This window comes from Micromys minutus (genome assembly GCF_963924665.1).
Source record: "Micromys minutus genome assembly, chromosome: 29".
Taxonomy (NCBI): Eukaryota; Metazoa; Chordata; class Mammalia; order Rodentia; family Muridae; genus Micromys; species Micromys minutus.
This window is the reverse complement of record NC_137964.1, coordinates 33,468,676-33,493,589: the sequence shown is the minus strand read 5'-3', so window position 1 is coordinate 33,493,589 and position 24,914 is coordinate 33,468,676. Positions and strand designations below refer to the sequence as shown.

The 24,914-nt window shown below is 51.3% G+C and overlaps 1 protein-coding gene across 2 annotated transcripts in view; it reads left to right on the top strand.

The window, feature by feature from the left end:
- The first annotated feature begins 12,133 nt into the window (after positions 1-12,133).
- SSH1 (slingshot protein phosphatase 1) overlaps positions 12,134-24,914 on the top strand; it is a 54,061-nt gene continuing 41,280 nt past the window's right edge. Inside the window, exons 1-2 of one of the 2 annotated variants that reach the window (XM_080940980.1) lie at positions 12,134-12,263; positions 16,344-16,384. In XM_080940980.1, coding sequence (XP_080797106.1) covers positions 12,195-12,263; positions 16,344-16,384 — 110 coding nt within the window. In that variant the 5' untranslated portion in view covers positions 12,134-12,194. Of the gene's footprint in view, positions 12,264-16,343; positions 16,385-19,164; positions 19,279-24,914 lie in introns of those variants that run through there. The other variant, XM_080940981.1, reaches the window with a different exon arrangement.

Here is a 24,914-nt window from a genome sequence, read left to right as displayed (position 1 = left end):
ATCTGGCTTCAAATCGCAGGGCTCAACCCTGCTAACTGTCAGCTCTGGGTAACATGGTCATTGAGCTGCAGCTTAGACATACCTCAGGGGTAGACAGCTGTGACCCCAGTGGTCAAACAGCCAGTTCTGCAGAGAGCCAACCTCAGGGAACACCCTCTGTGCTTCTGCGCCAGAACTACAGCTCCTGTGTCCTTCTGAGGTCAGGGTTGCTGTTTTTAGTCCCATTTTACAGATAAGAAAACTGAGGCTCAGAATGGAAAAGTGCCTCACACACATCTCCAGTAAGTGTTGGAATGTAACTTCACGTGAATTTTGCCCGCATTTACTGCACCCCTGCTAAGTGCCCTACTGCCAGCTAGCCAGTGGTGGCCTTGGGCATGTCTGCTGTAGGATTTGCCCTCAGAACGTCCTTTTCTGGCAGAGGAATAACCCTACCTCAGACCACAAGGCTGGCTACACCTTCAGATGTCTAGGCCCAGCCGCTTTTGACTTTGTCTATTCACACAGCTCTGGCGAGGCAGGACAAGGAGACTGTGTGTCCGGAAGAGCCAGACTCTTGCCCCCTCTACACTCAGCCGGCCTCCCTCAGACCCCAGCTCCTGGCCTGGGGCCCTGAACAGCAGGTCCTTCTCAGTATGGCCTAGTTCTGCAAAGAAGGGGCGGGGGTGGCAGCAGGCCACAAAAGCTGAACTCTGCTGGGGTGTCAGATGCCAATTGGTACTGAGTCCACAAACAGAAGGGGCAGCTTGAAGTCTGGGCTTGGGTGCTGGGGTTTAGGGAACAGCCCCTCCCCTCCCCTTCCTCTCCCCTCCCCTCCCCTCCTTCTCCCCTCCCTTCCCCTCCCTTCTCCTTCTCCTTCCCCTCCCCTCCCCCTTTCCTGTCCCATCCACCTTCCCCACCCATCCCCTTACCCCCTCCCATCCCCCTTCCCCACCCCACCCCCACAAGAGACCACTTCATTAGTAAAACAGGAGCAGCTCCTGTCTCATCAGCTTGCACTGCCAAGCCCTGAAGTGGTTCCTGTTATGGTGCCTGGGAGACCTTCAGGACATGGTAACTAGTGTCCAGTACAAGTACTCAGTACTCAGTACACAGTATATAATAGTACAAGTACTCAGTATACAGCACACAGTACTACCCAGTCAGACATGCTCAGCTTAGCCTACCTCTGACACACTGAGTGAGTGACCCCAGCCAAGTCATTGGACTGGGCTGGATAAGAGAGTAGCTCCCAGCCGGCCCAGGGTTAGGTGCACCTTTTCAGTGTTTGAGCCCAGAGAGTTCTGGGAAGGCAGGGGAGCTTCTCTGTGTGAACTGAGCCTGTCTGCTGTCTGCACACTTGCAGGCTGACAAAGCTCGTAGGCTCCCTACCCCAGCACGCGCCATGGGAGGACAGCCCCAGCCTGGAACAGACTGTGTGTGCACACACCAATGAGGGGACATCTTAGGAAACTCTTGGGTGCTTGGGAGCTCATACAAAACAGTAGTTTCCAGATGAAGGGCTGAGTCGCCCGGAGAGCCGCTTCAGCTCGAGGTCATGACAGGAGCTGGAGAGAGAGCCTATGTCTGCTCTCTCCGATTCATTCTCAGTTCCCACCATGCTCACATCACTGAGAGGCCCAGGAAAGGGGAGGGGAGCTGATGGGCTGTCGGGGGTCTAGATAGGGAAAGGCATCTGTAATCTGAGAGGTCAGGACGCTGAGGCAGGAGGAAGCATCAAGTTCCAGGTCAGTCTGGGTTTCAGTGCAATTCCAAGTCTCAAAAAGATAAGGGTTGAGAAGTGTGTGTGGGCGGGGGCAAAGAAAAAGAGGGGGAGGGGGACCCACGAGGCAGGCCTGGGCTCACTTGTGATTCTAACACTCAAAAGGCTGAGGCAGGAGGAGGTTACAGACCCAGAGCTATTGGAAGTCTGGCTCTGATGCTGGCTTCCCAGCGGCTGGAAGGGGCTGAGAGAGGGCCATGCGGGTCCCAGCTTTCCCCAGGGTGTGGGACTTCAAGGAGCTAGACGTCCCTGTGCAGGTAGGAAACCAGGGAAAGGGGAGAGAGACTGTACCCGAGCCATGGGTGTGAGGGAAGGATCATTTCCCAGGAGTGGCCGGAAAGAATTGTCTTTTCGAGAAAAGGGCTGCAGCTGTGTGGGTTCCAGACTGTGTGTGTGTGTGTGTGTCATGACATGTGTGCATATGTGTGTATCTATGTATCTGCACATATGCTTGTGTGTCCCTCTGTGTGTGAGTCTGTGCATGTGTGTCTGTTTGAACTGTCAACACATAACCTACAGAGATCTTCATAACAACCCTCAACCCTAGAGGAAATGTACCCATTTTCAGTGGAGGCAACTGAGGCTGTGACCCACGACAACCTGTTGGAGAAAAGCAGAGCTCAGACTAGCAGGACCATGATGCCCTGTGTCACATTAGTCACATGATTTGAAAAACCCAAGGATGAGGCTACGTTTGAGAGTCCTGCAGTTTCAAAGCCCAAATGCACTATTGGTGGGACCACCAGAGGGACCGGATTGGAGAGGAAAGACTCCACGCCCTGCATTTGGCTGTTGGTGAAGTTCGGTACAGAGGCATGCAGTCCTCATCAGAAGCAGGAGCCAGGCCACAGAAGCCATGGTCTAACCTCAGGTAAGATCATTCACGCATACACTAATGAACTCCTGGGCTAGTCCGTGCATAGCTCTGTTATTAAGGCAACCATTTCCTTGTGGTTGCTGAGTTTCATGTTAGTGGTGCAATCCAGCTTGATGGCCAGTTATTACAATCAAGAATGCTTGGAGTGAGTATCCTGGGAGATGAACCAGGGAAGTTACTGCATTCATCAGAGAGGGAGACAGATGGACAGACAGACAGACAGACAATAAAGTCAGGATGAGCATGGAACAGGAGAGCCCATTTGAACCCTATCATCACTGGGACACAATGGAGGCAACATAACCCCTTCGCCCTCACAGGTCCCCTAAGAGATGACCTTCCCTTTCATCCCACACCAGGGACAAGGGACGAAACACAGCTGGAGGTCACATTGTCCTGTGGGACGCCAGATCTCACCCAAATCAGCCTGAATGTGCTCACAGCAGCCATGAGCCGGCACTGACTTTCCTTTGTCTCTCTGCTCACAACCTTTGTCCTCTAGGAAGCCATCAGAGCTTGTGCCTCCTCACGTACGTGGTTAATGGAGAACACAAAGGTCTAGTGAATCCAAAAAGCCCCAATGAGGGGGACAGAGAGGAACTCGAGCCGGTCTGCCGGGGGGAGGGGAGGCTCTGCACACCATGAGACTGTACCTTGTGCAGTTGATATCTCCCAGTTTATCTTTTAATTGGGACAACAGTCTATGTCACACTGATAATCAAGCCCCTTCCCCAGTGTTTATTAGGTACAGCTGAGCGCCAGCCATTTTCTATCAGTCTGTCTTCTGATCCTCAAATTCACCCTGTGAGTCAAGGTCCCACATCCAGAGACTTCAAGATGGCTCAGCTGCCACCAAGCCAGAGTTCCAATCCCGAGATCCCCACGGCGGAAAGAGGAAACTCAGTACCAAAAGTTGCCCTTTGACCTCCACTTACAGAGCATAATACAAATGAATTCCTGTCCCACGAATACCGAATCAACCAATCAATAGCATAATAAAAGACTTAGTTCAAAGATTCCGTGTTCCAGAGGGGGAAACTGAGTCTTGGAGAGGTGGAGTTCTGAACCTGCTCTTCCCCTCTGACATGTACGCCAGTGGGGTACATATAGTGTCATCTCTCAGGAGGACATTTTCCCCAAGTCGCTAATCTCGGGCGCTGATGTTGAGGCCGAATTGTTGTCACGAAGAGGACATTGGGGAAGATATTATGTTGTTTCTGTCCCCTGTGCCAACTCAAGAGTTTGTCTTCACTTACCATCGGTGCCAAGTATCTGGAGAACAATGGCCTGGGGGGCGCAGGTTCCTGTTTCCAGCAGGGCTTCTCCTGACACTGGGCTGTGTTGACTTCAGCCCTCTGCCCACCAGCTAGGACTGGATGGCAAGGTCAAAGTCTTCATCAGAGGAGGGGGCACGGGGCAAGGGGTGGGGCTGGGCACCGTGCTCCTCCAGGAGCGGGAGTCAGTCTGGCCACAGGACCTTATGTTTCCTCCCCCCAGTGAGCTGCCTGACTTTTCTGGCTGATCCCAAGCCCCTGTGGACAGGCCTCCGGGGAGGGAGGGGTTCATAGGCACAAGCCAGCTGGAGATGAGCCTCTCCCCCCCCTTAGTGCACCCCAGCAGAGGGGAGGTCCGTTCCCTGGGCCACCACGGGCCAAAGGCACAGGACAGGGCCTTCCCGGCCAGCTAGCTAGCTCACTGCTGTTCTGGAACGCTGAACAGATGAGGCTGAGCAGGGACGCCTGCCTGGGCTGTGAGGACGTGTGGCTCTCTGCTTCAGTGTCCCAGAGACGGAAGCAGCAGGACTCCAGGTCCGCCTTCTGCCAAGGCTAGACCTCCCCTGCTTCTTCTGCCAAGGCTAGACCTCGGACTGGGAGATGATGAGACCAGAACACATCCACCTGAACAGATAAAACTAGGGAGCTGTGACGGTCCAGTCTTCTACTTCAGCTTCCACGAAGGAAGATGGTGAAGGGAGCATGTGGGACAGGGGTGAGAGCCCGGGGCACCAAACCTCTGAGGTGTAGCCATAGCCCGTTTATACATAACAATAACAAGCACCCCAGGGCACAGCCCACTTTTCACTTCTTACTTCTCCCTCGTTCGACAGTCACGTCTCTCACACCTAGCAAGGGTTTCTCCTGACGCTGATGCACTTGGGGTTCATAAAAGTGAGCTGCGTTTGAGTCTGTTTCTTTTTCCCATCCTACAGAGCTCTCTGTGTCTGGGTGATCAGAGGAGAGCAGTTCTGAACACTTCAGCTGAACCAGCCCTTTAAGGTTCTCCAGGACTGTCACAGCAGAGCTGGGGTCCAGGACCCTGAGAGCCAAGTGTGTGCCGGCCGAAGTCCCCGAGCTGGCTCTTCTGCATACGCTCACTGGAAACTATGACATGCCCAGTCAGAAAGCTTTTATGAGAATGTGTTAGCCCCAAACTAGATACAAACTACAGTTCCATATCCCTCTCTCTCTGTCTGTCTCTTTGTCTCTCTGTGTGTTTCTTTATCTCTCTGCCTCTTGGTGTGTCTCTTTGTCTCTATCTCTCTGGATCTCTGCTCCTGTCTCTCTTCCTCTCCCTCCATTCTTTCAGTGAGAAATGATCTCCCCAGGTCACTCAGAAGAGGCTCGAAGTGATAATCCTTGAAATCAGAGGCCCCAGAGCAGTGGAAGCCAGAGTAAAGGTCGTTCCATCCACTGCCTGGTTGATGAACAACACAGCTCCCCTAGTCACCCTCAAATACACTCAGGCCAGGACAGAACCCGAGAGAATTCTCCAGTCAGAAGCCAGGGTCGGATGGAGACGTGGCCAGTAAACAAGCCCTCTGCCTGGAGTCCAGTTAGAGTCTCACGGCGGCCATTGGTCTCTAACTTGCTGCCAAGCTGAGGATGGCCCTGAATGTCTGGTCCTACTGCCTCGGTGTCCTTCCTGCCAGGATTACAGGTGTGCTGGACCTGCTGCCCGCTGGGTGCTGGGGCTGAGATCCAGGGCTTCCTGCATGCTGGGCAAACACTCTGCTTCCTGGCTTGCTCTCTTGCTCTCTCCATTTTATTTGTTTGTTTAGTTTTGAGGCCTGATCACACTAGATAGTCCAACTATAGGCATCCATCCTCCTGCCTCAGCCTCCCAAGGGCTGAGACTGCATTTAATTGCTGCTCCAGGAGCAACTTTAAAAAAAAAAAAAATTATTTATTATATATGAGTACACTGTGGCTGTCTTCAGACACACCAGAAGAGGGCGTCAGATCCCATTACAGATGGTTGTGAGCCACCATGTGGTTGCTGGGATTTTAACTCAGGACCTCTGGAAGAGCAGTCGGTAATTTTAACCTCTGAGACATCTCTCCAGACATCTCAAAAATTTATTTTTAATTTGCCTTTTTTTTCTTTAGAGTTTCTACCATTAATTGAATATATAAAAGCCCCCCCCCAATGTCCTTCTGCATGCCCTGTTGAAGATTACATAGATTTTTCTTAAGACTCATTGTTTTCTAATAGGAGGGCTTTGAACACAGGGAGCCCACATGGTTGGGCTACTCTATGAAAATCCCAGTGTTGTGGGTGCCCCTTTATGAGTTGTTGGTCAAGGAGTCTACCACTATTCTTGGCTATCTTCCAGAACTAAGTGGTAAAACCAATGGCTAAGACAACACATGTTGGAGACCGGACACAGAGCAGTGAGGTTGAAATTTACCTGGAAACTTGCTCCCTGGTGGGTAGTTCCCAGTGCTGAAAGGCTCCATGCAGGCTCCGGGCCAAGAAAAGACAACAATGGCCCCGCACCCTACAACGCTGACCTGCCAGGTGAGATGTGCTCACCTGGCAATAATGGCACAGACGTTTTGGGGGCAGCCAATAGCTTTTAATCTTGGGAAGATTTCAGGCCTGATGGCCAAAGCCCAGGGCTCAAGAGGTCACAGGTCATAGGTCACAGGTCTTAGGGAGGAACCTACTACTTTTGTTTTGCTAAATGTTATGCTACCTACATGTACATCAGTGCTGCCTTCACCTATGGCCAGAGAAGCTTCTTCATGTGATGGCAACATTAAACTGCAGAGTCTCCTAACTGGTTAATGAGCTGAGACAGCTGAGTGCTGGTCCCTAAAGAGGACTTCTATACAAACTTCCCTTCCCACCCCTAACTTATCCACCCCTACCTTACCCCCCCACTCCCATCCCCCATAACCCCATTCCTATCCTGCCACACCACTCCCATCCTCCACCCCAACCCCACTTCCACCCTACCGTATGCCCACCCCAGCCCCACTCCCAGCCCACCCCATCCGGCTGTAGGAGCATCCAGCAGGAACTGCTGAGCCACCTGCTCAACCCCCAGTCAAACATCCATAAACTCAGCACTCCTCCGTGAGATGGCGCGTGTACACTCACTCAGCACTGAACATACCTCCTGCTGTCTCCACAGGGTGACATGCTCAGAGGACAGGGATATACACACTTTATTCACCATTCCAGGGCTCTAGGAACTAGTAGTTAAAGGAGAAGCCACAAGTCCTTTGCTCCTAACAAGAAAACCCCATCAGAGTTGTCATACCCCCTCTTCCTAGGCTGTCCTGAAGGCACGGCCATTGTTTGAATTCTGAAGCAGAGCCACGGGGCTTCATCCGTTCCTGGTACTGTGACCTTCCGTGAGCAGCTTAACTGCCCTATGTAACTACTTCCTCATTCATGAGATTCACTCTGTGTGACAAGAACCAATATCCCCTACCAGACATGACTGATGGTTCAGGCCTTCAGTCCCAATACCAACCCCGAGGCAGAGGCAGCAAAGCTCTGTGAGACTAAGGCTAGCCTGGTCTACATAGTGAGTTCCAGCACAGGCTGGGCTACACAGTGAGATCCAGTCTTGAAAAACCCAAACTGAACCAAAAACATAAAAAGCAAAAAAAAAAAAAAAAAAAAAAAAAAAAAAAAAAAAACAAAAAAACAAAAAAACCCCAAAAAACCCACAAAGAACCAGAGTGTACATGAAACAGGCCCCAAACATTATTGCCACCAGACCCAGCCAGAGGCCAGGGAAGTCTTTCAGGAGGAAGTGACGGGGTGGAGTGACCTGGGGTTTGTGGTGATGGTGAAATTTGGTGACATTACCTGCTATCAAACTTCATCTTCAACACATGTACCAAACAATGCCTTACATAATGCCTAGGCAAGAAGTGATATCTCAGTAACACATGAAGTATGCACACATGCAGGCATGTTTGCATGCATGAGCAGGCATGTTTGCACGTATCTGGAGACCAGAAGTCATAAGGTCTCCTCAACCATTTGTCACCTTGCTTTATGAGCTGGGACTCCTCACCGAATTCTGCCAAGCTGACGGTCAATTAACTCCGAGGAATCTCTTTGCTCCCCAACTCTGAGTCTGGGTTTTCGGGCACATGTTCCTATGCACTGTTTTTGAGCAGGTACTAAGGATCTGAACCCAGATGCTTGCACGGCAGACACTTCACAGACTGAGCCATCTCTCAAAATCCAACACTTTTAGGAGTCATTAAGCCTGGGAGGAGGTGTGAGGGCACACGCCTGTAATCACAGCACTTTGGCAAAAGAGGCAGGAAGATCGTGAGTTTGAGGCTAGGCTGGGACACTCAGTGACTTGAAAACAATCTTGCTTTTTAAACTTTGCTCAGGTCTAACATGATTTTTACACACACACACACACACACACACACACACACAAAGAAATTCTATGGTTTGCATGGAGCCTCCAGAGTTCTTCCAACTGGCACCCCTCTGAGTTCCTTAAAAGTTGCATTGGCAGAGTAGGGGCGGGTGCTGGGGAAGAATTCCTTCCCACTGTTTTACAGGTCTCCAGATCAAAGTCACCTGCTGTGCCCAGTGAAGGGTTTAGGAGGAAGCTTTTAAAGTATTTCTCCATAGCCTCTGCCTCTCCTGAAAGGTCTTGATTTTCTTTAGTAAATCTATGTTCCTTCTTTTTATATAAAAAAAAGAAGATTCAATCTTTTAAAAATATTTTTTATCTCATCTTATGTGTACAGGAGCTGTGTTTGTATGCACGAGGAGGCCAAGATGAAGGCATCTGATCCAGGAACTGGAGTTTCAGATGGTTACAAGCTGCCATGGTGGGTGCTGGGAATTGAACCCAGCTCTCTGGAAGAACAGCCAGTGCTCTTAACCACTGAGCCATCTCTCCAGCCCTAAGATTCAAGCCTTGGAATCAAAACAGAATCAAATCAATAACACACCTTGCTTAGCCTGGGGTGAGAGAGAGAAAAAAGTCACAAACGTGGTGTCTGTCTGTCTGTCAAGTCTTGATGTTCGGGTCCATAGAGATCTCTGTACTAGTGTTTCTTTCCTGAAGTGCTAGCTCAGGGCCAGAGAGGTGGACCTGCCATCAGAAGTGCCTGCTGTTCCAGCAGAGGAGCAGAACTCAGCAGCTGGTACCTCCACGTTGGTGTGTCACCCTCTTCTGGCCTCCACGGGCGTCTACATGCACACACCACCACACACACACACACACACACACACACAAATGAAAACAGTAACAAATCATAATAGTGTCCGTCACTAATTTGTGAGAATATGTCTTTAAATATTTGGCAGTCCCCCCATCCCCACCCCCGCCTCAGTCCAATCCCAGCCTGCTCCCTGAGCCCTTTCTTAGGGATGTTCCTGGCTGAATGCCTGAGGTACAGGGTGATTAATACAGAGGTAATGGCATGAATGCAGTCTGACACACGTGTGTGTGTGTGTGTGTGTGTGTGTGTGTGTGTGTGTAAGGGGACAGGGCTCTATTGTCCTGGAAAGGACACCTCCTGGTGGTAGAGAAGGCCCTGGGGAGGTGATGTCTAACTATAGAACAGGAATCTTTCAGCTGAAGGAGGAAGTGAGAAGGGTGGGGCTGGTTTGGGGAGGGCTTCTGTGTGGGAGGAGGCAGCAAGGCCAGGGCAGCAGGACAAGGATGTTAGCCCCATAGACAGCATGTTGTGTACAGCCCAGTGGCAGGGGTGTAGGTAGAGGTTAGACCAAGAGCATTAGAACCAGCCCTTGCCATGGACTGGATAGGAGACAATTCCAGATCCACCTGTCAGTCAGGGTCACTATTGATGTACTAGAATACTGTGACCAGAAGCAACTTGGGGAGGAAAGGGTTAATTCAGCTCACACTTCCACATCATAGTCCATCACTGAAGGAGGTCAGGACAGGAACTCAAGCAGGGCAGGAACCTGGAGGCCACGAAGGGGTGGGTGCTGCTGACTGGCTTGCTCCTCATGACTTGTTCACCCTGCTTCCTTAAACAACACAGGACCTCCAGCCCAGGGGTAACCTCAACCACAATGAGCTGGACCCTCCCCCATCAATCACTAATTAAGAAAATGCCCTATAGGCTTGCTAATAGCCCAGATTTCATGGAGGCATTTTCTCAGTAGAGATTCCCTTCTCTCCTCTGACTTCCGCTTGTGTCAAGTTGACATAAAACCAGCCAGCACACCACCTCTAAGCAATCCTAGGAACTGTCTTCTCTGGGGATCCCCAAACATTCAAATGTGAATCATAAGAAGGCCGTATGCACAGCAGGAACACAGATGTGGACACCAGGAAGTTTCAGAATCCTGAGCCTGATGCTAACAGAGGGCTTCGAAGGTCCTCTCTGCTCTAACTGATCACACCCACAACCTTACAACTTTAGAACTGACTCCACAGAGCTGTCCTGACCTCTGCAGCAAGCTATGGCATGCATGTGACCCTCCCACATACATATTACACACATACACTCACACATATACACACACACTCATATATATACATATACACCCACAAACATATACACGTGCACACACACTCATACACACACATGCACTCATACACTCACATATATACACACACACTCATGCACATGCACACAAACACACACGTACACGAATGTGCACACATGATACACACACCTGCGCGCGTGCGCGCGTGCGCGCGCGCGCACACACACACACACACTCTCTCTCTCTCTCTCTCTCTCTCTCTCTCTCTCTCTCTCTCTCGAGCTCATCTATCAGCCAAAGAATATCTCCAAACAGAGGCGAGCCCTGATGGGTGGGTGTTGCCAATTTGAAAACTGAGTTACTTAATGCTGAAAAACTGTGGACCAAGTTCACAGACAAAAATACCCAGTCCTCTGTTTTGACATAGTTGCATTCTGAAAACGCAGAGGATACTTTGTGTCGACAGAGCAGGCAGATACCGGCGTCACCCTCAGATCTTTATAAACTGGGACTGTTGGCATCAGGTGGCCGTTAGATATGAGCAACTGGAAACGTCCTCCCACTCCGGCGTAATTCAGCTGAAAGTCCCCTTTGAAGGCTGGCTCCACGGTTCCGGGGGTAAATAAAGAAGCCTGTCCACTAAGGCTGGCGACCTGAATTTGATTCGTGCATGTATTCTTACACATGTCACACACACACACACACACACACACACACACACACACACACACACACAGAGTAATAAATAAAAATTTAAAAAGACAATGCTCTTTGAGGACGGAGACTGTTAATACCCTCAAGACCTGGAAGAGGCAGGGAGGAGCCAGGTCTCCTGGGTTTCTCCTTGGCCTTTGAGGATGGTGGAGTGGGACTGGAGACCTGTAATCAGCAAGGCTTGGGCACTAGGAGAGGTCCAGGGTAAGGGGTTGGGGGCTCTGTGAAATTGAAGTTGCTACCAAGTTGCCCAGTACCGCCTTGCTGGGGCCCATCCACTCCTTACAGGCGCCGGGCGCCTCACCCTGCACTCCCTCCACCCCAGGGCTCCGTAGGTCCACTGACAACCTTTCCAAAGCCAATGCAACGCGCCCACTCCTCCCCACTACCGTCCCTGGGCAGGCCTCTGGCGGGCGCACAGTTCTCCCTCTCCCTCCCTCGGTTAATCCTGCTCGCAGAGATCCTGCTTCAGATCGAAGGAGTAGTCCTTCGAGAAAGCCTTTCCTCGCCCCACCGGCTAGTCTGCCTTTCTAGACACCAGAAGGAATTCGCAGATTAGATCAGCCCTTGGCGGTGCCGGCGTTGGAATCCAGGACCTTGAGTCGGCGGGGCACCCCGCTACTGGGTTACACCCCAACCCCACTCAAAGTAACTCTGCAAGCGGATTTAACAGTCCGGGGGTGGGGGAGGAACCGGATTGGCTTCTGGATACGAGAGGCCCCGCACTTCTATGGGCAGAGTAACTTTCCCGAAAGAGTAAGAGTGCGCCTTTTGTACAAAGTCTGCGAGCTTTGCTCTGCTGGCCTCGCCTCCCGGGCCTCGGTTTCCCTACGTTGCCCGCGAGTCTGGCCGCGGAGGAGGGGGCCCAGGCCGGGCGGCTGCAGCCACCGCGGGGGCGCGCGCTAGTGGCCATGAGCGCGCGGCGGGGCCCGCCCCAGGCCGGCCACCGGCGCATGCGCATCACTGCCTGAGCGCTGCGGGCCGGGCGGACGCGGTTGGGGGGGAGGGGGGAGGTGGACGCGGGAGGGAGGAGGGAGGGAGCGAGGGGCGGGCCCGGCGCGGCTGCCCGGCCGGCTGCTGGAGGCCCGGGGCCGGGCCCGCGCCGCGATGGCCCTGGTGACCCTGCAGCGCTCTCCCACGCCCAGCGCCGCGTCGTCCTCCGCAAGCAACAGCGAGGTGAGCCCGGCCGCGCCCTCCCGCAAGGTGTGAGGCGGAGGTGCGTCCGCCCTTAGGGTGCGGGCGTCCGCGCGTCCCGGTGACTGAGCATGCGCCGGACCGGGGTCGTGGGGGATGCTGCCAGCGCGCAGGGCACCGGGAAAGGCTCTGGTCCGCTCTGGGCTGCGCGGTCCCCCGGGTGCGCTACGGGCCTGGGCTCGTGCTGCTGAATCGGGGTAGATGGGGACCGGAGTGTCCTGGTCCCCAGGACGGCCTGCTCCAGGCTGTGCTACCCCAGCCGGTCTCATTACCCCGCGCCTTATGAGCCTAAGGCCTCCGAGTAAACCCCGGATGACCCAGTCGGCTGCAGGGGACGCCCCGCTGTGCTCGACCAGCCCCGCAGGCCCAGGAAGTTGCCAGCTGGAGTCTGGGCCCTCTCCCCGGGTTGTGTGCCTGCGTGAGACTCGGCTCAGCACCCCTGCGTGCCCGTGTTTTGGGGCTCGTCTTGCGGGGACTGGCAGGCACATTTGCAGAGTGGTTGTGAGGTTAAGCCTCCAGGGCCTTCTCTGTCTGAGACTCTTTCATGAGTTTTATCTGCAGGCAGAAGGTTCTGGTTGCCTCCTCTTTGCACACAATTAGGCAGGGCAACTGAGAAGTTAGATTGTAGTAAGGACTCTCTTCTCACACGGCTCAGTTCTCCTACATCAGTTTACAAAGTGCTTTTTATCCCCTGATCTGTGTTCTTGCTACAAAACTGCGGGAGTTTATTAGGGAAGCAGGGAGGGGCAGTACAGGCCTTTGCAACTGAAATTCTCTCCCTTCCTTCCTTCCTTCCTTCCTTCCTCCCTTCCTTCCTCCCTTCCTTCCTCCCTTCCTTCCTCCCTTCCTTCCTCCCTTCCTTTCTCATGTAGCTCTGTCTGACCTAGTACTATGCAGACAAAGCTGGTCTCAGACTTGGGACTGGCCCCCTGCCTCTGCAGCCCAGATGTTGTCATTTCAGAACCACCTACCCTCCATACCTGCCTCTCAGCCTGAACGTCTAGCAAACTTCCATGCTGTTTTGGTAATTTAACACCTGGTGGCTTCCTGTTCCTGCATTAGACACATTTTTAGGCTCTTAATCTTTTTAAGTTGGGATGTAACTCACAGCCTGCGGCTTTACCTTTGGGAAGTATGTAAGTTGGTGTTAGCAGACACAAGTCGGTGCTGTGCGGGGCACCTCGCAGTCCAGCAGTTTTTCAGTCCCTCGCCTTCATCCCCACCCCAGACGGTCCCTAATTTCCGTCTCTATATTTGCCTACTCTGTACTTCGTGTGACAGGAAACATGCAATATTGTCTGTCTGGCATCTCCCTCTTAGCTTGACAGTCTCAAGGTTTACCCATGCTGTGTCTTATCCATGCGTCCGTTTCATTCCTTTTTACAAGTGAATAATCCATTGCATGGGGTAAAATTTTTTCTGGACATTGATTAGGACTTTAAAAAATCTTATTATTATTATTATTATTATTATTATGTAGTGCTAAGTGTTAAACTGAACCTTGTGTGTACATACTATTGCACACACTGTCCACATTTAAAAAATTCCATCAAGGTGTGCATGTGTCTGTCTGTTTATGGGCTGTGCAGGTGCCCACAGAGAGCAGAAGAGGATGTTGGACCCTGTGGAACTAGGGTTCCGGGGGCTCGTGTGTACTATCATCTGCGTTTAGTTCCTCCGGAAGTGCTTTTAGCTGCTGAGTCGTCTGCAGTCCTCTCCCAGCCCACATTCTAAATCATCATGTGACAATTTGCCAAAAGAATTTTTTTATTCATTTATATGAATACACCAGACACACCAGAAGAAGGCATCAGACCCCATTACAGATGGGTGTGAGCCACCATGTGGTTGCTGGAATTGAACTCAGGGCCTCTGGAAGAGCAGTCAGTGCTCTAACCACTGAGCCATCTCTCCAGCCCCTATATGACAATTTTTAAAACTAAGTTCCAGTGACCAGATAAGGTAAGGGAGCTCAGAATAAAGCCAGTGCTGAAAGGGCGAGGAGGCCCGGAGCCCACTTGACTTTTTATATCCCAGGGATGTGGAAGGTGGAGGCAGGAAATCCCCAGAACAGGATGCATGGTCGGACTAGTGAAATTAACAATGGCCGGGGTGAGAGGCCCTACTCAACATGGAGGACACTGACATCTCCAACGTCCACATACACATACATGTATGCATGGGAACACATGCCACACACCTACACATACACAAACCCTGAATTCCCAGATGGCTTTTCTTTAACTTGAGCACAAGTGGCATTTGTCACCAGTGATGGAGCAGGCTGGGATGTTCCTGGGAAGGCAGAGCCGCCTTCCGAACGTGCCTAGGCCAGAAGCAAGGCAGAGAGGAGACAGCAGGTGCTCCTAGGGTCCAGCTCACCACTTGGTTTCCTCTCTCCCAGTGAGTCAGCTCTTGGGAGGAGCCTGGATTATTTCTTTGGGGTGATGGTTGGCCTTTGCCATCTCCCGCTTTCCTGGCATCCCTGACCTTCTGTCACGTTTCAGTGGAAAATCTCAGGTGGTGACTAAGAAGAAAATGGTTGTGGAGCCTGTGCCCAGTCACTTACTCACATGCCATCTCTCTTATGAGTCAGCGATACAGTGGCTTCCTCACAGAGCTGGGCTACGTGTGAAGCCTGGGAAAGGAAATCACAGCCCATGTTTGTCCTTTTCCAGTTATCCTTATATGAATTCCTTTGTGAGAATGTGGGAGCCGAGAAATAGACACATAATAAACCTTTCCCGGAGTGTGTAGTGACATTGTTTTTGACAGATGTGCAAGGTCTCTCTTCTTCACGGGCATAGGCCAATCTGCACACATGTTGGACCAGAGCTTCTGACTGCTAACCCCTGACACTCAGAGGCAGACACTTCTCCTTTAGCAGCAACTTGGGCTCCTCCCGCTAGATGCCAGTAGAACCTTCCAAAAAATGCCCCAGCAGCCCTTGTCAAAGGAATTCTTACATGTGGTGATCACTGCTAGTTTGCTTCTGTCTGGTGCTGTGTTGTGTGGGGCCTGCCCTGGTTTCCTTTTCTCCTTTACAGCCCAGGAGCAAACATGGTCCATTGTGTGAGCATCTATAAAGTCGTACATAGAATCTTCATATAAGGGGGACCCCTTATGGAACACTCATTCTTGGTGAAAATGGTCTCCTCTTGGTGTATAACCCATACTGCCCAGTTCCCTTCCTACCTTGGCTCTGGATCCAGTTCCTGCTGCCCTTGACCTCTGGCTGGATGGTCCCCAGTCAGTCTTGTGTCTGTCCTGGCCATCACATTGTTCCAGCATTCTCTTCCACACAGTGGATGCTTAAAAACAAAACAAACCAACCAAACAAACAAACAAACAAAAACAGGTCAACTCTCCCTGGGCCGCCTTGCGTTTTCTTCTCGTTTTGTGTTTTCTCCTAGAAGGGGCAAAAGTAGTCGTGGGGTCAAGATGTATACATTTAGAATTCAGTGTCTGGCTACCTTCCATGGCCAAAGTCTGGTCTAGAATGGCTTTTCTTTTAGGTTTGATTTTGGACATGCCTGCTTGCTGAGTTGTCTGGGCTGCTCTCAGATTCCCAAGAAGTGTTTCCCCTGCCTTAGCCTGTTTGGTAGCCATGGTGACAGGTGTGCGGTCCTTCTTTGGGATGGAGTTTTTAGATGGTGTTCCTTGGGCTCACTGGTGTGCCTGTCTCAACAAAGAAATAGATTTTCTTAAAACATAACGCCATTTCCTTTAAAAGCAAAACCAAAATAAGGCTCAGAGTCATTGTGTCTTAGTCAAGGTCTGAAAGGGCGTGTTGGGAAACCGTGCCGTAGGGGCTCGACTTTTCCCGAGGCTGTCTCTAGGCTGTGGCGGGAAGGGGAAAACATTAGGAAACCTGAAAACTTGTGGAGAGACTGACTCAGAGGAACTACACACATGGGCTTGGCAAGGAGAGGGCAGGGCTGTGTCTCAGTCAGCAGCTTCCTTCCTGGAGGACTTTTATCTTTGCTGGGCACCAGGAAAGCCTGCTGTGACGGTCAGTAGTGGCACCTGTGGGATCACATTCTCTCTCTCCTCTCTCTGTAGTTGGAGGCTGGCAGCGATGAAGAACGGAAGTTGAACCTCAGGTAAGCCCACTTGGCATTTGTTCGTAGGTCTGGGAAGCAGGTAAAGAACGCTGTTGCTGTGGTTGAGAAAACACTCGGTTTTACCTGTGTCTTAATGGAAGCCCAGGATGGCCCTCCAAGCTCGTAAATCTCACCAGAGGGGATCTCTATGAGTTCGAGCTAGCCTGCTCTACCTAGCACGTTCCAGGCCAGCCAAAGCTACATGGTGAAGTGCTACTGTCTACATTTCTAGTTGTAGCACATACCTGAAATTCTAGGAGTTGATCAGGCAGGATGGCAGTTTTAGCTTAAAAACAACAAACAGGAAAACTTGGGATGGGGTGTTTACCCATTGTGCACAAGGCTCTGAGAGCATCTACAGCACCCAATTAGTCACCGGGTTAGGGGAGGAAGGGCTACTAATCATGAAAAGAGAGGCCCTCAGGCAGGCCAAGCAAATGCTCTACTACTAAACACCAGCAGCCCGTATCTGCCTTATTATGGGATGTCATTTGGAAAGTGAGGCAAATAACTGTCTTTTTCCTCTATACTACTTATTCCCTTTTTCTTGTTCCGTGTGTGTGTGTGTGTGTGTGTGTGTGTGTGTGTGTGTATCAGAGAACAGTTTGAAGCAATCAGTTTTCTCCCATGTGGGTCCATCCCATGGATTGAACTCAGGTCCCCAGGCTTGGCAGCAAGGACTGTGCCCGCTCAGCCCTCTGACCCCTGCCATATTTATTTTCTTGCAAAAGTTCTTGTCTGTGTTTAATAATCATTGTACTATGCCCTGTGTTTTTCACTCTGCTTTTGACAAAGCTGTTGCTTCTGAACTCAGAACATCATTTCCTTTTGCTTGTTTTTCTTTTTTTTTTTCATTCGTTTTGTTTTGTTTTGTTTTTCAAGATGAGGTCTCTCTGTGTAGCCCTGGCTGTCCTGGTACACTCACTCTGTAGACCTGGCTGGTCTCAAACTCAGAGATCCTTCTGCCTCTGCCTCCCAAGTGCTGGAACTAAAGGCGTGTGCCACCACTGCCCGGCTGCCCAACGGAAGTATGAACTGGTTGCTGAATGTAAATATTCAAGTGCAGTAAACAAATGTTTAGGGCCCCCACCCCCAAACAAAATGTTATTTTATGTGTATGAATGTTCTGTCTGCATGTGGATATACTACATTCATGCCTATGGATGGTTATGTGCTACTCTGTGGGTGCTGGGAATTGAACCTGGGTCCTCTACAGGGGCAACAAGTGTTCTTAACTGCTGAGCCAGCTCCTCAGGGCTATTCTTTACAAAGAAAACTGTTTTACTGTGGGAGGATCAAGACCAATGCTTGCAAAAGGAAGGAGGGCCCTGAAACGGGTCAGCCTTCCAGTGCTGTGTCCAGCGCTGTGCTCTCTTGTGTTCTGCTTCAACTCTTGCAGAAACTCTAGAAACATGTCTGGCTTATCTTTGGACTTTGTGCATTGGAGTGAAGGAAGGGAAACCTTCCACTTTGATCAGGGCACATGCTATTTGTGAAGCTGATGCGGGCTGGGGATCCCTGACCTGCAGAAAGCAAAGTGACCGCAATTGCAGTTACCAGGTCCTTGTCAATCATGCTAGACGGTGTAAAGGGCAGATTGGCTCTTCCCACCTCCATTTGGGGCAGCTTGTGGCCCAGGTTAAAGTTTAAAGTTCCGGGGCCGGAAGTACTGCCTCCTGGGGCAGTAATGGGCTGCCTTTTGCTGCACAGCCTTTGTGTGTAGGAGGAGAGCCAGTGGAATCTGGGTGTTGGGTGCAGGCCCAGAACTGGGAGGAGAGTTTGATGAGGGTGGTGGGGCCCCCAGAGCCTCTGCAGCTTCCTGTGCCCTGCTCCTGCGACCCTTCCCTGGGGTCAAAATTCCTTCTACCCTCCACCCGTCCCTTCCTCTCTGGGCACTGGGCCAGGGAGAGCATTGAGCTAGCTTTGTCTTTAATTGCCCTTAATTAGCAGAATGCTTGAAGATGTTTGTAGCCAGGGACTTAGAGCCCTGATAAGAAACTGTGTCTGTCTGTGGTCCCTTCTCACAAATATAGAAGGGAATGTTGCCTGGCTTGGCACTTTGGGGGTGGGGGGTTTCTGACATGGATGGGGGTTGGTGTTAGTACATTGACACCTCTGTGTTCTTTGCATGGTGGTGCAGGTCTGTCACCCCAACTCTCTGGAGGCTGAAGTAAGATCTCTGAGGCCTGCAGAGTTCAAGAGCAACCAGGGTTACATCGCGAGAACCTGCTTAAAAGCAAAGACAGACACATGCGAACGTGTGTGGGGGGGGGAGAGAGCAGGAGAGAAAGAGGGGGGGAGATGAAAGAGGGAGAGGAAGAGAGGGGGAGGGCTAGAGTTGTATCTCCAGGCTGGTAGCCCAGGGGGTCTTCTAGAGTCCAGTTGGTCTGCTCAGATGAGTCAGTTCTTTTGGACCCACAGACAGGGAACCTGACTGAGGAGCTTAAGGCAGTCCCAGGACCAGAACCAGAACTTCCCTTTGAGTTCGCTGCCAGGAGCTCCTGTGATATCAGGTCCATTCTGGCAGAGCTAAGCCCATTTCACAGCAGTGTGGCCTCAGGGAAAAGGAGCAGGGTCCTGGGTTCTCTCCGGCCGGGAGTGCAGCTGGGAGGTCTGGCTCCGGCTCTTCCTCCTAGGCTGCCTTTCAGGCTTCTTGGCTCACCTTGACAGTTCACCTCCCTTTTCAGGCAGAAGACTTCTTCCTGCTTTCTAACTAGGAAGTTCTGTGTCTAGGTCTGGCCTCAGGCTGCCTTTCTCCTCGGACACTGTTCATTTGAATTCTCAGATCTTCCCTCCCTAAGCCTCTCCTAGAAAAACAAAACAAACCCTGGCCAGGTGGTTTTGTTTGAGGCAGAAGAGTAAGGGAGAGATCTGCTTTGGATTGGCCCGGAATGGTAAACAGCCTTTGTTCAGTTTCTAAGGTAGAAGGAAGGACTGGGAAGTTGGTGGGGTGGGGTGGGGTGGGAGTAGATGCTTCCTTTGGGGCTCTTTTCTGGCTGGATTACCGCTGCCCTGCTGTAACCTTGGGCTCTGCTTACAGTGTCAGCAGCTGTGGATTGAAGATGGTAATGCTACATTGTTGCTGGCGTGTGTTCAGGGCTAAGGCCTGGTTTTTTGTTTGCTGTGTGTCTTTCACTAGGCAATACAGTGTAGCAACTTTTAACTAGCCTTTCTTTAGTTAGTACTGCCTATATGGCCGACCGCTGTTGGCTGGTGTGGGAGGGGTATCCCGCCCCCTTTCCCTATGATCCTGACGGACAGCTGTGCTGGTTTGCTCTCCAGGGTGGTCTTAAGATTAGACTGGTTCGTGTGCTTTAGTCCTCTGGGCCTCACCTGCCTTTTTATTCAGACTGTTGTTCTTGGGTTGCCAACAACCCACACTGCTCCTGGACCCTTCCCAGGGCCACGTTTCAATGTTCTCCTCCTGGTCCTCTCTGCTTCTCTCTCCCAGTCCCCACATCTCTGTCTGCCCTTCCCCCTGCCCCCAACCTGTCCCATACTGCTCACGTACTGTCCCTCAGGACAGCTCCTGCTCCCCTAAACCTTGTCTTTTTCAGTAGGCGGACTCCAAAGTGTGTTGCTTGGGACCAGATAGAGCAGGCAGTCCCCTCCTCCTGTCTCTCCGTGATGAAGGCGGGTCACCTGCACCTCCTGTAGCAGCTCTGTGTGCTTTTTCAAACCCCTTGCCTCCAGTGGCTTCTCTTACTAATATGACCTGGTTCTTTCCCCACACACGGCTTTTACACAATTGAAGGGGCTGAGAAAAGCCCCTGGGGCTGGTTAGTAGCCGGTGGAAATCTTGTGTGGGACCCATTGTGTTTGTTAGTTACGTGTGAGCTTGACATCTTCCTCAGGTGTGATTTCTAGGAAGTGTTATCCTGTGGCACAGGAGAATGAGGGAGCCTATATGTGTTTTAGCCTGAGAAGCTCACCAAGCGTGCCCAGCCTGCAGCCTGCATCTGGCTACATTCCTGGGAGATGCTGGGGCCTCGGGGGCCTAACTCTTAACAGTTTCTCTAAGGACCTTCTGGAAAATGCTGGGCATTATCATGTTCAGATGCAGGAGATGGACGAGGAGGGGAGGCCCTCCAAGCCCGTAGTGACCCCTGGCATTGTTTATACGGACCTAGTGGCTGGTCTCTTCTGGAAGCAGTGGGATTAAGACCGTGGGACTTGGTGACCAGCTGGCACTGCCTTCTGGATCCTGATCCTGGGAGCCACTTAGGCTGGCACAAGGCATGGTTGGTTGTGTACCAGGTGGGACACAGGGGAGTGACACAGCTGTGTCATCCCCCGAGTGTGGCTCAGGAGTGGGGTTTTCTTCTTCAATCTTGTGTTTCTGAATTAGGTCCTTAAACACTTTCATTAAACCTTTCATTCTTTTTTTTTTTTTTTTAAGACTTACTTATTTCATGTATGTGGATATACTGTCACTGTCTTCAGACACACCAGAAGAGGGCGTCAGATCCCATTACAGATGGTTGTGAGCCACCATGTGGTTGCTGGGAATTGAACTCACGACCTCTGGAAGAGCAGTCAGTGCTCTTAACCGCTGAGCTGTCTCTCTAACCCTAAACCTTTCATTCTTGTCCCCTGCCCAATGGATTTTTGGGTCAGGGCAGCAGGCTTGGCCGTCTGGGTTCTTTGTGGTTTCAGGGTTAAGCCATAACCCCTCCCTCCCCTCTATCTGCATTTCTCCCACACTCCTTCCCCTGCGGGTCTTGCCTTGGGGTTCCCTAGGGGATTCTACTCTTTGTAGCTGCCGGAAGTGTGGCTGCCCTCTGTCCCTGCTCCACAGTGTCTCTTTGGACCATCCTGTCCTGCTCTGCAGACCGCCAGCTGCTCGCCCTTTGCAAACCCTGCCCGTGGCCTGTCCAGGCACAGGTCTCCCTCCGCCTGTTCAAGGGCTGATGTCAGAGCTTAGGAGCCTCTGTTGACAGTCTGCCAAAGTCCTCTGAGGTGTTAAACAGCCACTGAGTCTGTGTCGAGATAGCAGGGGCACTGTGGCAGTGCGTCCTCACCTGTCACCCGAGTGACAACTGGAGCTATATCCATTTGTCACTCTGTGGTACCAGTTTGTGGTGGTGAGAAATCAGGCTTGCCCAGCAGGGCCAGAGGGACTTGAAGAACTCTTCTTCCTGACCCTAGCCTCAGTGCCTGGCATGCCCTGGATGTCCTCTGGAGTCTTACAGCCCGACTTGTGAACTGGAATCCAAAGGTGACTCCATGCCTGGAAGGCCTGCATTTCCTGTCTGCACGGTGCCCTCACTGTAGACATACTGGGTGTACTGAGCTTGTGTCTTCCCGTGCTCTGCATGGTAACCCCTCTGGGAACCTTTTCTCTCCTCTCCTCTCTGGGGATCCAACTTGGGAGGTTCGATAGCCATTACCCACTGAGCCATCTCGACAGTCCAGAAGATTTTATTTTAAATTCAGGATTTGCCTTCAACATATATTAAACTTTCAAAATTAAGGGCAATGTCCTGTCGTGGAGACGGATGAGGGCCAGGGTGAAGAGTTAAATTGATTCTGCCACAGCTTAATTAAATTCATTGCTACAGTTAACGAGAATTACACTTAAGTGCGGTTCATTAAATGTTGGAAATACCAATCCTTAGACTTTCAAAGAGTACCAAGGGGCTGTTCTCATCCCCACAACCCACTCTGACCCAAGAGCTCACAGCAGCGTTCCTATAGGCTGTTTTCACTGTATGCATCCTCCAATGAGAGAGTGAAGCCAGGAATAGTGACATTACTTCCATCTTGGGGTTTGGGTTGTAAAGGCAGGAAGATGGAAAGCTCTGAGTCAGTCTGGGCTACACAGATGCTGTCTCACAAACTAGAGAAATCTAGGAAGATGAGTCAGCAGGTACTGACACCCCGAGTTTAATCCCTGGAACCCACATGGTGGAAGGAGAGAGCCAACTCCACGGGTTGTCACAGGTTGTCTTCAGAGCTCTAAGTGCATGCTTTGATAGATACTTACACATGGACAGCACACACACACACACACACACTAAATAAAATTAAATGCTTAAAAAGAAAGAGAGTTGTGAGAAAGTACCAAGAGGCCCAAGTTTTTGTGAAGGAGCTGTCTGCCTTGCGGCCTCCTTCATGTAACCTCCAAGACAAGATTAGGTCCTAGCTCCTAAAGTCACCAGTTACCAGCCTCATTCTGTGATGTGACTAGGATAATTGTTCCCATGAAGGAACTGCATGCCAGTCTATGTGCATGTCTTTGTTGAGCTTCTAATCATCCTCTAGGTTTGTGACACGCTTGGGAGTTTGATTACCACAGTGAACAAGGTCAGACATTTTTGGTGTCTGGCTGGGTCAAGGTCATGGCTCAATCTAGAGGGAACTGGTCTGGTCCCTGGGGAATTGCACCCTGGGCTTCAGCTGGACGTCCTTGGCTGCCACTCAGATGGGGGGAGAGTTCGGCACCACATCAGCGGTTAGAGTAGAAAGACATGAATCTTAGAGCTCATCTTTGGTGTGTGTGGTCCTGTGAACGGCACTGGGTGCTGGCAGCTCTGTGATGATGGAGCTGCCCACTTGATGCTCTCAAGCTTGAGGGAGAGGCAGCCAGGACTAGTGAAGGTAAGAAAGGAGCCATTTTATAGGAGCCAGCCACGCATCTCGTTGTGAGACGCCTTCCTCGACAGGCAGATGTAGCGGCCCCCTCAGAATGGTTCCGCAGAATACTGGTTGCCACAGAAGCACTTATAGTTGGCAGCAGTAGGGCCTCACAGTTGAGGTCTGCCCCACTCCCCTAACTTACCTGGGTGGCCGTGACCTTGGCCGCCCACCAGCCTTCCCCACACCAAGAAAAGGCCCTTATAATCCCTGGCTCTTGTGAGACTTAGAGGGGAACCTGGTGTTTTCCTGCCTCGGTGCAAAAGAACAATTATTATTGTCATCTGTACTGTCACCAACACACACTCAGGCCGCTGGCTAGCCAAGCTCCCAGTGATCTCACCAGGGAAGACGTTCACAGCCAGGTGGAGCCTGAGAGGGGAACTTCTGGGCCAGGACCATTTCCTCCTAAGTTCTGTGGACTCGTGCGCCACAGTTTTGAACTTGGAAGCATCACTCTGGCTCACCATATGTTTTACAGGTTTTCTTCCTCTCTTTTCTGGTCTAGCTACTTAAAATTGTTTTACTGTGGTTACATTGTTTATTGCCTGTATGTGTCTGTGCAGCTGTGAGCACATGGTACATCTTGCACAAAGCAGTCAGAAGACAATTTAAAGGAGCTCTTGTCTTCTACCGTGTGGATCCCAGGGATTGGACTCGGGTCATTGGGCTTAGCAACAGGTGTCTTTAACCCTTGAGCCATCTTTGAGCGAGATGGATCAATAGAGAAAGATGCTTGTCAAACCTGATGTCTAGGGTGAATGTGTGTGTGTGTGTGTGTGTGTGTGTGTGTGTAGGTCAAAGGACAAATTGAAGGAGTCAGTTCTCTCCTTCCCCATTGGGCCATTGGGTTCCGGAGATCTAACTCATGTCCTTCGACCTACACACATACACACACACACACACACACACACACACACACACACATCCATGGTGCCAGAATAAAACATTGAGAAGGTTAGGAGTTGGGAAAAGGAGGAAATAAAGTTGGGACCTTACCAGAGAAACTTGGGACACAGATAGTTACCAGAGTTTAGCCTTGAATCTGACTTCAAGTTTTCTGGTCGTCAAAGTAAAAGAAAAATGTCTGTTGCCTGACTGGTGTTATCTGCAAAACCAGCAACCAGAGCACTGGGTGTGAACCTCTGCTCCCAGTTATTCAGGGGTCTGAGACAGGAGTGTCACTTGACCTCACTGGTCCAAGACCCCCTTGGGTAGCATAGCAAGACCTGTGTCAAGACAAAGGCTCAGGCCAGTCGGTTTCTCGGAAGAGCTTTTCCTATCAAACACACCTGCAGGGAGGGTGAGCAAGCAGGTTGCCTTAGATGTGGGTCTTTAGTACCAATATGGCCTGCCCATCCTGCCAGTTAACCAGGGGGATTGAGGTCCTGGGATGTGAGTGTAGCAGTCGTGGGTGCCATAGCTGCGGCTGCAGATGTCATGTGTGGGGTGATGAGACGCTTCCTGACAGGCTCCAGAACTCCTCACAATGGGAGGCCCTGCTTGGGCAGGTCAGGCTCCCATTGGCCCAAAACTGTGGTCTCAGAGCAAGAAAGTGATAAAATTCTTAGGTCGACCAGGAAAAGCCCTCTTAGACTGAGAAGCACAGGTGAGCTAAGCACCCCGGTCCAGCTTGTGTTCTGGAAAACATCAAGTGGAAAAGGGGAGCCCCAGGCAGGAAGCCACTAAGGTTGGAAAGCAAAGCCGTGAAATATGCCAATTAAAACCTGACTGTCTGTATGGTGTGCTTGCCTGTAATCCCAGCCCATGGAGGCAGGAAAGTCAAGAGTTCAAGGCCAGCCTGTGCTGTATAGCGAGATGATGTTTCAGAAAACAAAACAACAAAAAGATGATCTGGTAGATGGGCCAGGGTGTAGTGCTAGGTTGCTTCCAG